Below are 13750 nucleotides of genomic sequence, written 5' to 3'. Positions count from 1 at the left end.
TTTCCCTATTTGAGATTTATTCTCCTAACAGTACAGCTGAAAGACTTTCTCATATAAAGTCTGTGTTCTTCGCATCACTGAAAAATAACGTCATCAGCAGAATCGTATTCAGCAATAGTGATATGCTTACCTTCTGGTTTGTGTGCACATTTTTACCCATAAAAATCCCACCAATTTGTATTATGTTTTGAAGGTGGAAGAACTCTCAGAATCAAATATCTCTATGCTGGGTCAAAAAAATGAACTGACTTTCTAAATGTATTTCACTATATTGATATAAGAGTTTTATCTTTTGGTGATATTATAACAATAATATAACAATAAGTGAGTACATGGCGGGTCTTAGTTTCACCTATGTACATTTATAACACATTACAAAGGATATAAGTGGAATATAATGTTAAATTGTCTCTGTGTCTTTTCATAGATGAACCAAATTCTCCTCCTCAGGTCATGGATCGGCTTTAGTGTCTCACCATGTGAACTGTCTAATTAAATCCACTAAGCAATTATTTCAATCCAGCTCTATTTCAAACTCTCAGTTGTATCTGATTTGTGTGAATTTCCCTTTAAAGGGTATTTTAGAGTCATTTATAAGAGCGGCTCTAGGCGTCATTCCTGCCTGTGAAAGTGCTTAGGATTTAATTGATGACTCATAAACATTTTTACAAATATTCTCTTCTTTTTTTCCTTCTTTCAAACAGACCAACCTTTTACCCCCTGCCCCCCTCACCCCACCCCGACTAACCTCTTTGTTCTTATTTTTTCAATTCCCAATCTTTTACATTTGTCTCTAGCCTCTCCAGCGTATCAACAATCTAACCAACAAAACTCCATATTAGGCAAACTGTTCATCAGTCAGCTCATGTTCTATTGTTCTCCTTGTCTCATTTAATAGTTCGATCTGAAGGATCAGCACTGTGTTCTATTCATTCGTGTGGGCGAGCAAGTTTGGGATCAGGTTATGATTTGTTTATGTGGGTTGAACTATCTTAACCTTCCAAAACTAACTCTTGGGTTATCCGTCTAAATATGACTAAGAGAATTTTTTCTTCTGACACTTGGAAGCATTTTTCAAGGGATTTATTCTGCTTTTACCGTGGCCAATACATTATTTTGTTGGCAGCTAAAGATGGTAGGAATGAAAAGTTTAATGCACTGGAACACCTAGTACATAACTTGTCTCCAGCCATAAATTGTCTGTTTTTACATCCTAGGATGAGAGGCCATTTCACTAACAAGCCATCTTTTTTCCAAACTCTTCTCCACATAGCAGCCCTGCAGTTCATCTCATGGTCATGACCTCCAACTAATTCTTCTCTTTGTACCTGCTAGTTGACTCCTGATAACCTTTCTCTTCCTTTTGCACTCTTTTTTTGCTTTCTTTTCCAATGCCTGAAATAGAAGTGGAGCAAAAAGGTAAATAAGTGGTCTGGTCCCCCTCCCCCCACCGGCTCCTTGTTCTGTGGTGTTGAGTAAAGCTCCCCTCACGTTTCCTCCCCTTCCTGATTGTCAGTTGCGTTTAATGCTAAACCCATAGGAGGATTGTTTGCACCCATGGAGTCCAAATTTATTTCAATACAGAAATTCAAATGACATCCCCGGTCAACTGTTTGCTGTTGATTTGTTACAGGGACTCTTGTGTTAACACCCTTGAATAATGAGTAGTTGACACCTTGTTGTCTCATTTTGCTTGACGCACCTTTTGCTACACCCATAACCTGTGTTGTGAAATAGCAATGATGGCTGAGTGAGATTGGGGCAGACCCAAAAAAAAAAAAAGTTTGAGAAGAAATCAAGAATGTACTGTCTTTTTTTTATCTTGAGCCAATGAATTCAAACTGTCTAAAAGAATCATGCCATGACCTCCCTCACCCATCAGTGGTTACTCTTGTCTTTTGCCACAGAAGTGGTGAAAATCCTTTAGCACTGTTATTCCCCAACCTCCACTTTCCTTTTATTTCTGCTTTGCTGTCGCCATCATCATTGACAATGTGTTCCCTCTTCTCACAAGATGTGAAGTCCGCCATCGTTTTAGTTTACAATCTGAGTCCTGTGAGTTTGCATGTGCAATTTGTCCATATACCCAAGTGCAGATCAGAAATAGGCTGGTATTTAAAATGTGACCCCCATTCTCCCATTTTCCCTGTATTTCATTTGCAGGATTTTTACCTTTTCAGTTCACCTTTTTGTTTTGTTTTGTTGTTTTACCCCGGTTGGATGTAGCAGCAGACCCTTGAGATGCAAGTTCTCCTAACCTCTCATTTCTCATTCCGAATAATCCCTGACATGTTTATTTGGATGTTTTTTTCTCCTATTAATTAGCAGTAGTAGAAAAGCACTAGTTTAAAGATTCCTCTAAATTCAAAGTCACTGACTTTTTTGTCCTAAACTTGTGCAGCAGCAGAATGATGTGTTTGAAATTCATTTGATATCTTTGCAACATATATTACCTAATTTAATTTGCTTCATTTTCTTCCCTGTCACTAGTCTTCATTTGTCCAGGGACTCTGAAGGGTGTAGGAGAGGCCACCTTCCTGTTTGAGGCAGAGCAGCAAGCAGGGTCTTGGTGCAAAGACCCTCTGCAGGCTGGAGACAAAGTATTCTTCATGCCCTGGACACCATACCGCACTGACACCCTCATTGAGTACGCCTCGCTCGAGGATTTCAAAAATGTTCGCCAGACAACCACCTACAAGCTGCCTCACCGTGTTGATGGGACAGGCTTTGTAGCCTATGATGGCGCCATCTTCTTCAACAAGGAACGCACTCGCAACATTGTCAAGTTTGACCTGCGCACTCGCATCAAAAGTGGTGAGGCTATTGTTAATAATGCAAACTATCATGACACCTCACCTTACCGCTGGGGTGGTAAGACAGACATTGACCTGGCGGTAGATGAGAGAGGGTTGTGGGTAATCTACGCCACGGAGCAGAACAATGGACGCATTGTGGTGAGCCAGCTCAACCCCTATACTCTTCGCTTTGAGGCCACATGGGAGACTGCATACGACAAGCGCTCTGCCTCTAACGCCTTTATGGTGTGTGGCGTGCTACACGTGGTTCGCTCAACCTATGAGGAAAATGAGAGTGAGGCCAGCAGGAGCCAAATTGATTACATCTACAATACCAAGCTAAGTCAGGGCGAATACACTGACATGCTATTCCCCAACCAGTACCAGTACATCACTGCTGTGGATTACAACCCCAGGGACAACCAGCTATATGTGTGGAATAACTTTTACATCTTGCGCTATGATCTGGACTTCGGGCCACCAGATCCTGCTGAAGGTGAGCGCTACTTAATGTGTTAAGTCACTTGTCTTTGTGAAAATCTAGTGTTTGGTTACACAGCGGTGTGTCACAGATGGATAAATTTTACTTTTGGAAGCAATTCAGGTGTAATAAAGAAAAAGAAAGTATCATTTTCAGGCAGAAATGAGATAAATTAGCCCCCAATGGGATCACAATACTTCAAAACCTGTGTCTTTCTTAACATGAAGCAAGATAAGATACTCACTCTGGGACCCAATCAAATCTCCATATAAATCTATCTACAAATATGCCATGTCTTTGTCATAAACTTCGCAAAAATAATAATTGTGATCATCTTGAGGCATAATATTTTTAAAACCTCCTTGTCTGTGTGTGTGACTTACACATCATATGGTGAATCATACTAGAAGAACAGCTAGCAAGAAAAGAGAGATCAATTACAGTGAAGGATCTTGTCAGGTGGATAGGGGCTTAAATTATTCCTTGAAGTGCTGATGGCAACAACGTGTCATCAGGCAAGGACCTCATATTAAACTGCTGATGTACCTAATTACCTGAGTGACCCCACTCAGCCAGGCAAAGTGGCCTGTATGAAAAGAGAAATGAAGCAGTTGACCTGACTTCTTATATGGTAGGGCATAAGGCTGTCCTTAAACTCTGGTCTGGAGTAGGCTCTGACTGTTAACTTCTGAATTTTTGGGTGGGGTTCATATCCTAGATTGGATTCATTAAGAGCGACGTGTGCACTTATGGCAGCTGTACTCTCCTGAACTCTGCCCTTTGTCAATATCTTTGTCTGTTTTCCTGCTGTTTTCTCTCACATGATACCTTGATACCAAAGAGGATACCAAGTTTTTGTCTGTTTTGCTATGCTGCCAAAACCTCAAGTAAGATGAAATATGAAAAATGCGTTCCATGCAAAATGCTTTTTCAGTTTCCTTATGTATGTAAATGTAATTAACAAGTGAATTAGCATTATTTCTCTCTTTGTCTCAAAAGAGGCTGACAGAGAAGAGGGAAGTGGCCATCACAGAGCATTTCCAGTGAATGGGTTTAATGTGCTCTTTCAGGTGCTGTAATGCCTCAGAAAACATAGCGTAAATGCCATATAGGCTTAGAGTTACGATACACTGCAGGAACAGCGAATTTAATCAAGGAATGTAGTTCAACATAATGGTTGATTTAAGACATTATTCTAAGTGCCTGTTTTCTGACACTATTGTGTTATGTGGATCCAATCAGAACTTTTTTTTTGCAGCAGAACTTGTAACTTTGGATCATTAAGTGGGTTTTTATGGGAACATTTTGAAAAATTTTGAACTCAAGAAGGAAAGGAGAGGCATCTCGAGATGCCTTGGCTAGCAGCAGCAGGCCTGACTTTGTGAATGGCACTTGAAAATAATTGGTTCTTGTTTATTAGGTTTTTTCAGCTCCACACCTTTAACTTCTTTACTGTGTAGCTATTAGAATTTATTGCTGCCCATGATATTGCGTTGAATTAAGCAACCTGTTCTGAAGGGTAATCTAATGGTGCTGAAATAATGTCTCTCTTTGAAACTGAGGGGCACTTGAAGCATAAAGGAAATTAATTCTACCCATTAAGATTCATCGACCACAGAGTGAAGTTACCTGAAACACCGAATCTAGTATATTTCTTTTCTTTTGTGGAACTCATGTACCACAAAAGAAGAGTATCATGTAACACAAAGAGTATCTTTGTCCTTTTTTGTCAGAAGCATCAACCTTTGCTATGAGGCTCATCTTATGGTGACACCTGCACACCAGCAGGATTAGGAGTTTAAGCAAATTGATTAAAGCAGAAAATAATTGATCCTGTCGTCTTTTCAGTCTTTCCTTACCTTTTTAGAGTGTTTCTAATGTTCCAAATTTCTTTATTACGGCCATAGTTGAAGTGGTTAGCTGAGATCAGGCCACATATTGATCTTTCTGCATAACATTCCTTGGAATTCACATAATTTGCAGAAAATGTCTTTGCTCTGTAAATGCATTGTGAACAGAAAACAACAATGGTCAATAATTAGTACCTGCATCCTTAGATATTTCCCTGAACGCCCACCTCTCACACCTAGTTGTCCACTGCTATAAAATGTAAAGGTAGGCTGATAATTTAGTCCCTGTGCTATTAACCATTTCATTCCAGAGAATTCAGAAAAAACAATCAAAGTGCTTCTAGTATTTCAAACCAACAAGTACAGAAAGGAGAATTTGAATTTGTCTTTCAACTTGCATTGATCCAAGGCCTTAAAGCCAAGAGGCATGAAATTTGTCCAAAAGGCCATTCCAGTCAGGGAAACTACTGTCTGGTAGCACAAGTGGGCGGATCTGGAATACAAAAAAAAATTAAAAATAACACATCATATTGTGCATGACACACAATATATTTATCACATTGATGATTTTGTTTTTCTTTTCTTTGGCATATTTATGGGTAAACCTAGCTATGCACATCATTCCCATCTGATTTGTTTGTGTAACAATTGAACGATGCTTCCAGGTGAGTCTTAAAAGCAGCGGACATTTATAGATGCGTCTAGCACTTGCTCTAAGCCTGTTTTCCACCCACTGAAACATCATGTTTAGCAAAAGAGACAGACATTGAAGTAAAATAAATCAGGAGACTTGCAAGAGCAGTAATTGTTCTCCACATTGCTAAGGATCAATGCTGACACAAATATGGAATAAAAATGTTCAAGAACACATTATCAGCACATACAGCAGAATGTTTCTGCTCTGAGTGTATTTCTATCTGTGCATAGAGTATATATTTCAGTCTGCATGTGTGTGACTTTATTTTGACCTGCTTTGCCACCTTCCCCTGGCTCAGATTGTCTGGTTGTAGCTGCTCTGTCTGCTGTTTCACAGTTCTCAGTTTCAGGGCTCATAAATTTCCCCTCACAGATAGAGGATATGTCCAGCAGAGCTTTTTCTGTCTGCTGCTCTTTAAAAAAAACAAGTGCCAGCGAGGCAGTGTTTCCTACAAAAATTTCCTGAAGGCTTGAGTGTTTTCCGTATCAAAGAAATAATATATAATAAATATAAAATATTCTGTAGCATTTGTTTAAGTGCTGCACGTGATTTTTCTTGTGGCCCTTTATACTTTAAAGCTACTTTTCCTTTACTTGCCAAGCTGTGTGCTCTCGTCATGAATGCTTGAATGAAGGAGAGCAGCGTGAGTGCACATTAACAGTCTAATGTAAAATTCATGTCTTGTGGGATTTGTTTGTCTGTCATTAATTATCTGCACTGACTCTAGGTAAAGAGGCAGAAAGACCAACTGTGGCTTTTACACCATTTTTATCCTTGGAGACAGTCTTGTTATTGAGTCCAACTAAAAATGCGCAGCAAATAAAGACACATTGATATACTGCGCAGACATAGGGAAGCATGTCTTGCTCACTGTGTTTTTTTTTTATGACAGTAGTGTGTCAAGATATCTGTAGGTTTGCTTGAAACAAATAGATTTATTCACTGTCTGGAGATGAGCTAGATAGAAAGATTGTGACATTTCAGAAAATGTAAAGTGGTATTGGACTGGAAAGTTAACCATAAAATTTATTTCAAGTTAAAACCTTTCTGATTTAATTTTCTAATCATATTCACTAATTTTATCTATCAATAAGTTGTACTGTTATGGGCGACACGGTGACGCAGTGGGTAGCACTGTTGCCGCACAGCAAAGCGGTTTTGGGTTCGAGTCCCGCTCTGTGCGAAGTTTGCATGTTCTCCCCATGTCTGCGTGGGTTCTCTCAGGGTTCTCCTTCTTCCTCCCACTTCTCAGAGCACGTTCTTTAGGTTAATTAGCTGGTCCCAAATCTACCTAAGGTGTGAGTGTGTGGGTGAGTGTTTGTCTTTGTCTCTGTGTTACACCGTGGCGCACTGGCGTCGCGCCGGGAGTTTCCCCCGCCTCACGCCCTAAGCCTGGTGGGGTAGGCTCTAGCTCCCCATGACCCACAACAGCGGATAAAACGGTTCAGAAGATGGATGGATGGATGTACTGTTATGGTCAGTCACAAGACTCTGCCATGTCTATGTAGTGTTAGTCCATAAAGAATAGGTGTGTCCAAAATAGCACTGATGACTCAAACACTGAGCCAGCAGGTAGGTCCCATAGCCTGCCTCAAAAAAAAAAGTTGTTTGAGCACATGTCAGTGTAGAGAACACCAAAAAATAAAATTTCATAGCTTTGAGCATTTAGCATATAAGTGTAGAACCTGACATCAGAAAGCTTTGCTGGACAGTGTAAAATGTTTGAAATAATTGTGATATTGTTTTGAAGTCTTATCATCCAGATGCTACACTGCAGGGTCTACCCCCAATAATCCTCCTTTACTTGATCCCTATAGCCTCTAGTTTTTTGTGAGTTACCAGGAGTCTAATGTCATGATGATGTACTGTATGTTCTCTCTTTGTTTGTCCACTTAAAAGATTGTCTGAACATTGTGTGGCACTCTCTGTCAAAACAGAAGAACAGATACTGTGACATATTTCGAAATCTTATTTTTAATCATACAACAATAATCAAAAATTAAATAATTTGATGATTTCTTTAGAGAATCTAAGCTAACATAGCTGTGTATAGATTAGCTGCTTGTATATTGATGATTTCTACCATATCTTTACCATATTTGATATTTCATTTCAACTAGGGATTATCCTTGTATTTAATCATCAAATTCATCCTAAAAATCCTGAAACGTTCCCGAATTGGATGCAAGTCGATGCTCTTCCCTAATAGAATGTGTTTGTTGGTATACTTGCCAACTGTGTGTGACTCCGCGGTGCACTGGCATCACGCCCGGAGTTTCCCTAGCCTCACACCCTCAGTCAGCTCCAGCTGGATTCTATCCAGTCGGGATATGCTCCAGCCCCCCGCGACCCGCCACAGTGAATGAAGCGGAAGAAGATGAATTAATGACTTCATTTGTAATATGAGGTAAAAGTGGCTGCATTGAGTTGTTGTTGAAGTCGCAAAAGCATTGACATACAGTATGTCCGAGGACATGGATCATCTAATTAGGGTTTAATATTATTTGTCATCTTTTTCACTGATTCATAAGTGTCTGTGTGTGCGTGTGTGCATGCATGTGTGTGTTTGTGCTTGGGGGGGCCATAAAGTGATAAGACTAATTATTTTTCATCACTGATGTCTTGCTCAATGATTTTGCATAATGGTTTTCTTTTATCTCTGTTTTAATTTACATACACTTTGATAGCCATTTGTGTTCAGACCAATCCATTATTTGCCACAGGTATTATTCAGCTTATGGCAACAGTATGCTTCTGGTGTCAGAATGCCCATGAAGAGTTTTCTTCACAGCCTCATGAGAGAGATGTTGTTAATTGACATGGCCCCTCTACTGGTTGAATGCTATTGGAGGACACAGAGCTCTTACAGGATGAAAACCTGTTCTTCAAAATCAAAAGAAAAAAGGCAGTCAGAGACTGCAACATCCCGTGACGTCACATTTTTGTGCCTCTAGCTTCCTGATAATGTTGCTTCTTGTTTTGTGATTATATCTCATAATGTTTCTGAGATGCGTACCTAAAGAGGTATAAAAGTGAAAATTTTGACCTTGACCTATTTTTCAAGGTCAAGGTTGTGATCTAATTTTCATCCCCGAGTAATGTGCTGTTTCTTTCATCTTTCTATCTGCAACGGTTGTAAGGGTATTTCGTGGATAGACAGACGGATGGACACAAGAACACTGACAATTACAATACATCACCCCTCCACGGGATGTAATAAAAAGCATGCATCAACATCTGACAAGGTCATTACCTGGTGTTGTGTTAAACAGATATGTATTTGTTACATCCCGCTTCAAAGCGGTGATGTAATTGTAATCAGTGTTCGTGTGTTTGTCTGTCCTTCTGTCCATTTGTCCATTAGTATGTCCACCAAATATCTTCGCAACCATTGCAAAGCTAGTGCTTTGATCTACGTATGAACTAGTTTTGATCTATGGTCAAAGATGGTGCATAGCTTTGACCTAACCTGTAAGGTCAAGGCTATGTACTTGTCAGGTACTACTTTCAGTGTACCCTGACCTACCCTGGAAATAGGTCAAGTTAAGTCGTGGGATGTTGCAGTCTCTGACTGCCTTATTACATCCCGCTTCAAAGCGGTGATGTATTGTCATTGTCAGTGTTCTTGTGTTCGTCCGTTCATTCGTCTGTTCGGTTGTCCACCAAATATCTTCACAACCATTACAGATAAAGAGATGAAACAAAAAGCACATTACTCGGGTGGAAAAGGGGATGAAAATGAGATGAGGCCCACCTTCAGCGGCGGACTGCTGTCACACGGTGCCCCCACAGAAAGGCCGAGGTCCTCCTTCATGCCTTGTGCTATCAGAGGGTACAATGACTCTCAGGAAGAGCGGGGGGGGGGGGGGGCAAGATCACCACGCGGTTGAATAGAGGGGAGGAGATGGGATGTCAGCATGTGCTGCAGTGTAGTGGGGCCAAGGAGTTGTGATGTCGTGACATTAGGTGGTGACATGCCTTACAGTGTAAGAAGGGTGTACCTTACCTACCATGTGGGCCTCCTGCTATCTTCACTTTTACTTTTTATTCTATTTTATAGTGTTTATATTTTAGTTTAGTGTATGTCCTGTTAATGCTGCATGTGTCTGTTAGTGTAGTGTATGTCTTATGGTATGTCCTGTGGTGTTGGTGTTTCTTTTTCTCCTGGTGTTTATCCAGTATTTATTCATTATGTATGCCTGAGCAGTGCAATTTCGTCCGGGATGGATTGATTGATAGATAGATAGATAGATAGATAGATAGATAGATATCTATCTATCTATCTATCTATCTATCTATCTATCTATCTATCTATCTATCTATCTATCTATCTATCTATCTATCTATCTATCTATCTATCTATCTATCTATCTATATCAAAAATGAAGACAGAGGAAAGCTTTCTTCAACAATCCCTTCCGGTTTATGGTCGACATTCTTTGAAAGCCAAAAACCATAAGAATGATAAAGTGGAGGAGAGTGTGGCAGCAGCCCTTTGTGATCCAACAGAGATTGTCCATTGAAGACTGTCCATTCTATCCAGCCAGAACTTAAAGGGACAGTAAAGTTAATTTTAAGTGACATACTGAATATGTTATTCATCATTATGAAAAATAGAAGAAAGAAAAAAATTATGCCGTTCACCGCGCAGGTAACCATGATACTTTTGTGTTAATCGCATCTAGACTTGCACTGTTTCTTATGGCTGCTAAGCTATGTTTTGCCACAGTGACGTATGATGCCCACGTGACCACTGAATGCGGAAGCCGCTACGGCACAGATTTTAAGCTTTTTTGACCAAATGGATGATGCTACCCATTAAAATCTATTTTTTTTCTAATTTTCATAATGATGAATAACATACATATCACTTAAAATTAACTTTACTGTCCCTTTAGGCCACACACCCCCTTTACTGGCAGACTTTACTCTCGATAATGTAACAGAAGTGATGAATAAAGCCAGAGAAATGTCTGCCCCGGGACCATCAGGCACCACTTGCAAGAGCTACAATAACTGGCCCTTGCTTATAAAAAGGCTGGTAAAACTTTCAGGACACTCTGGAAAAATAAGCAGAAACCCATAAGTAGAGGGCTTCTCTGCCCTCAAAGAACAGAATTCATCATGACTTGAATCTCTCATGACCCAATTATGAGAGATCTCCCTCCTAGATGTCAAACGGAACATGTTTTGGGCCATCACTACAAAGACTAATGTCGTACCTAATCACCAACAAGTACAAGCAAACCTTCGACTTAGAATGGTTTAGACATAAAACAAATAGGAATTCGACAAAAAAATTATGAATTTGATGATAAGTCGAACGCGAGTCGTCCAATGATTTAAGATCCGCGGTTCGATTCCTGCTCCCGCCGAGTCATTTGTTGTTGTGTCCTTGGGCAAGACACTGTACCCTCCGTGCCTACAGTGGGGCACTCGCTGGTGTGTGAATGTGTGTGATTTCTCTAATCTAATCCATTATTATTATTATTATTATTATTATTTCTCGCCGCCAAGCGTGAGAAAAGGCAAGAGAAGTCGAGAGAAAACGTGACGGTAATGTGTTTTTTATTTTAGTTTACTGAATTCAATCATTTTTCACTTAATTTGTGTGCCATTGCCTATGTCACGAGTTACGGTTCCGTAAGCTTCTGTCCAAAAAACGACAGTAACTCGTACTTTAAGCTAACTTATTACATTGATGTTTTTTTTTTCTTTCTTTCTTTCTCATCTTTGCTTCTTTTACATTTCTTTGATATGTTTCATCACCATACAATTTGATGTCTAAATGACATTATGAAATAACATATTTTGTTGAAAAAAGGTAGTTTTCATTACATTAGTTTACATTACAGTATTTTCCGCACTATAAGGCGCACCTAAAAGCCTATAATTTTTTCATTATCCCATAGTGCACCTTATAATCCGATGCACCTTGTATGTGGATTAATGTTAATATTAATATCGGTTAAAAACAAGATCGCTGAAAAAAAGCCGAAGGCAATACGCCCCCTAACAACAGTAGTCAAGGGGCGTCGCCGAAGTACCGACTCTCACTGAACTGCTGTCTGACAGCAGACCAGCCTGCTGAGACCACCGGTGACCGGCCACGATTCTGTAGCAAAACATAGGAAATTTTCAACAACTCTATTAAGGAAGTTTGACTGACTGACTGATGTCAGTATTTCCCAACTACTGTGGCGCTGGAAGTAACCCACTTTAAAATTAATTGGTCTAAAAAATGCCATTGTCCTGTAATCTGGAATCTAGTGATGGTCCATTCTATTAGTCTGCGGAAACCCACAGAGAAACTGGTATAAAGGTGAATGAAAGACCGTCAAAGCTGAACTTCCAGCCTTTTCTAAATTTCGAGAGCAGAGTCACTGCTAGACAAAGGTGTCAGGTGTGCTGCAATTGATTTGCAAATGTAGTTGATAGCTCTTGGCGGGCAGCGGACAGGCACGTTTAGCCTTATGTATTCTGTCTGGCAGCGACGTGCTGTGAGATTCACGGCGGTGAGACACCAACGTTAAAGTCAGTTCTAGGAGTAAAACTGACCTACTTGCATAGGTCAAAGATCAAATCTAGTGCTCTGACCTACTGGCATTGATCAAAGCACTAGCTTTGAGCTATGGTCTTACACTAGCCTCCCTCGTCTTTCTATCCTATCCGGTTTCTGAGTGTACAAATGTACAAATTTGACCTGCTGCTGCGGGTTCCCTGCAACATCAGTGCTATATTTCTTGCTGAAGATGGGTTTGGAACCCAATCTACTCAAGAAAGCCGTTGGGGAGCAGTGGTAATCAAGACTAAATCAAGATGACTATGGCTGTCAAGAAAACAAAAACCCAGTTTTTGGTCTTTTGGTTATTTTCTCTATCGGACCAAAATGTAAACAAAGGCAGGTAGAAAAACATCATTTTGTTGTTGAAACAGAACCCGAGTCAATTTTCTGCTCATCAACTAATCTATTACTTGTTTAGTTGTTTCATTTTGAAAAGAAAAAGCAGTTAAGTAATCAGTAAAAAATTATTTACAATTGGTAACAATGTTTTTCTTGCAGTCGAATGGCAGGAAATCGAATATGTTGAGGTTTTGGATTGTAAATAGGAAATAGTAGTCAATTTCAAGATGTGCCTTTGAAACTGTGACAATCAAGACTAAATGAAAATCTCTAAATTGATTGTAAAATTATCTCGCAAGGCAGAAGAAATATTTTCTTAAACAGTATGATAAAATATGCATAAATATAAATGAGAAATAGCTGTGGACCGGTATGATCTCTGGAGCAGGTTAATCAGTCTGTGCAAGCATGCTGTTATAGGCAGGTGCATATTAGAACTTATATCAGCCTGCGGAAAAATAGAAGTTTGCTCAGGTATGGAGGGGTTTAATATTCTGAAACTCAATTACATATGCTCTTATATTGCATTACATATATATTGAATCAGCAGAGTCAGCTTATAAATCATCTCACTTTTCATGAGTCAATAAAAAGTCTTTGCGGCTAATGCATAATACATTTGAAATACCTGTTTTCCTTTTTAAAATGTCCCTCTGCAGTATCATTAAGTGAGAGTTCAACTTTTCTTTAAAATAATTTTTAATATCTTTGTTTTCAACTAAAAACTGTACTAAAACATTTCAACACTGGTTTTTTTCATGGTTTGTCTGCAATTGTTGTTATGCTTTCCCATTTCTTTGCCAGTCATTTTCCTTGGAGTCATTCTGAACGCATTCATAGCTGTGGGTACTTACACTAATCACATTTGTCAACTGTTACTTTTGCAGCCATTCTGGCTTGGACAGCCTGTAAATGTGTGAATGACAGAAACACAATGACTCCTTGAGTGTAAGGTAATTAGCTAAGGTGGTTGAAAAGGTCACTGAATAAAATGTCAAAATCCAGCCTTGCTGTTGGGTGGTT

General features: G+C 39.5%; 1 protein-coding gene across 7 annotated transcripts in view; it reads left to right on the top strand.

Moving 5' to 3' along the window:
- The window catches only part of LOC137611940 (adhesion G protein-coupled receptor L2-like), a 101837-nt gene that overhangs the window by 41459 nt on the left and 46628 nt on the right, over nt 1–13750 (top strand). For all 7 annotated transcript variants that reach the window (XM_068340130.1, XM_068340133.1, XM_068340131.1 and 4 more), the window contains exon 5: nt 2491–3291. In XM_068340130.1, coding sequence (XP_068196231.1) covers nt 2491–3291 — 801 coding nt within the window. The remainder of the gene's footprint in view (nt 1–2490; nt 3292–13750) is intronic.

The sequence above is a fragment of the Antennarius striatus genome, chromosome 18, assembly GCF_040054535.1.
Source record: "Antennarius striatus isolate MH-2024 chromosome 18, ASM4005453v1, whole genome shotgun sequence".
Classification (NCBI taxonomy): domain Eukaryota; kingdom Metazoa; phylum Chordata; class Actinopteri; order Lophiiformes; family Antennariidae; genus Antennarius; species Antennarius striatus.
This window is presented reverse-complemented; position numbering and strand designations above follow the sequence as displayed.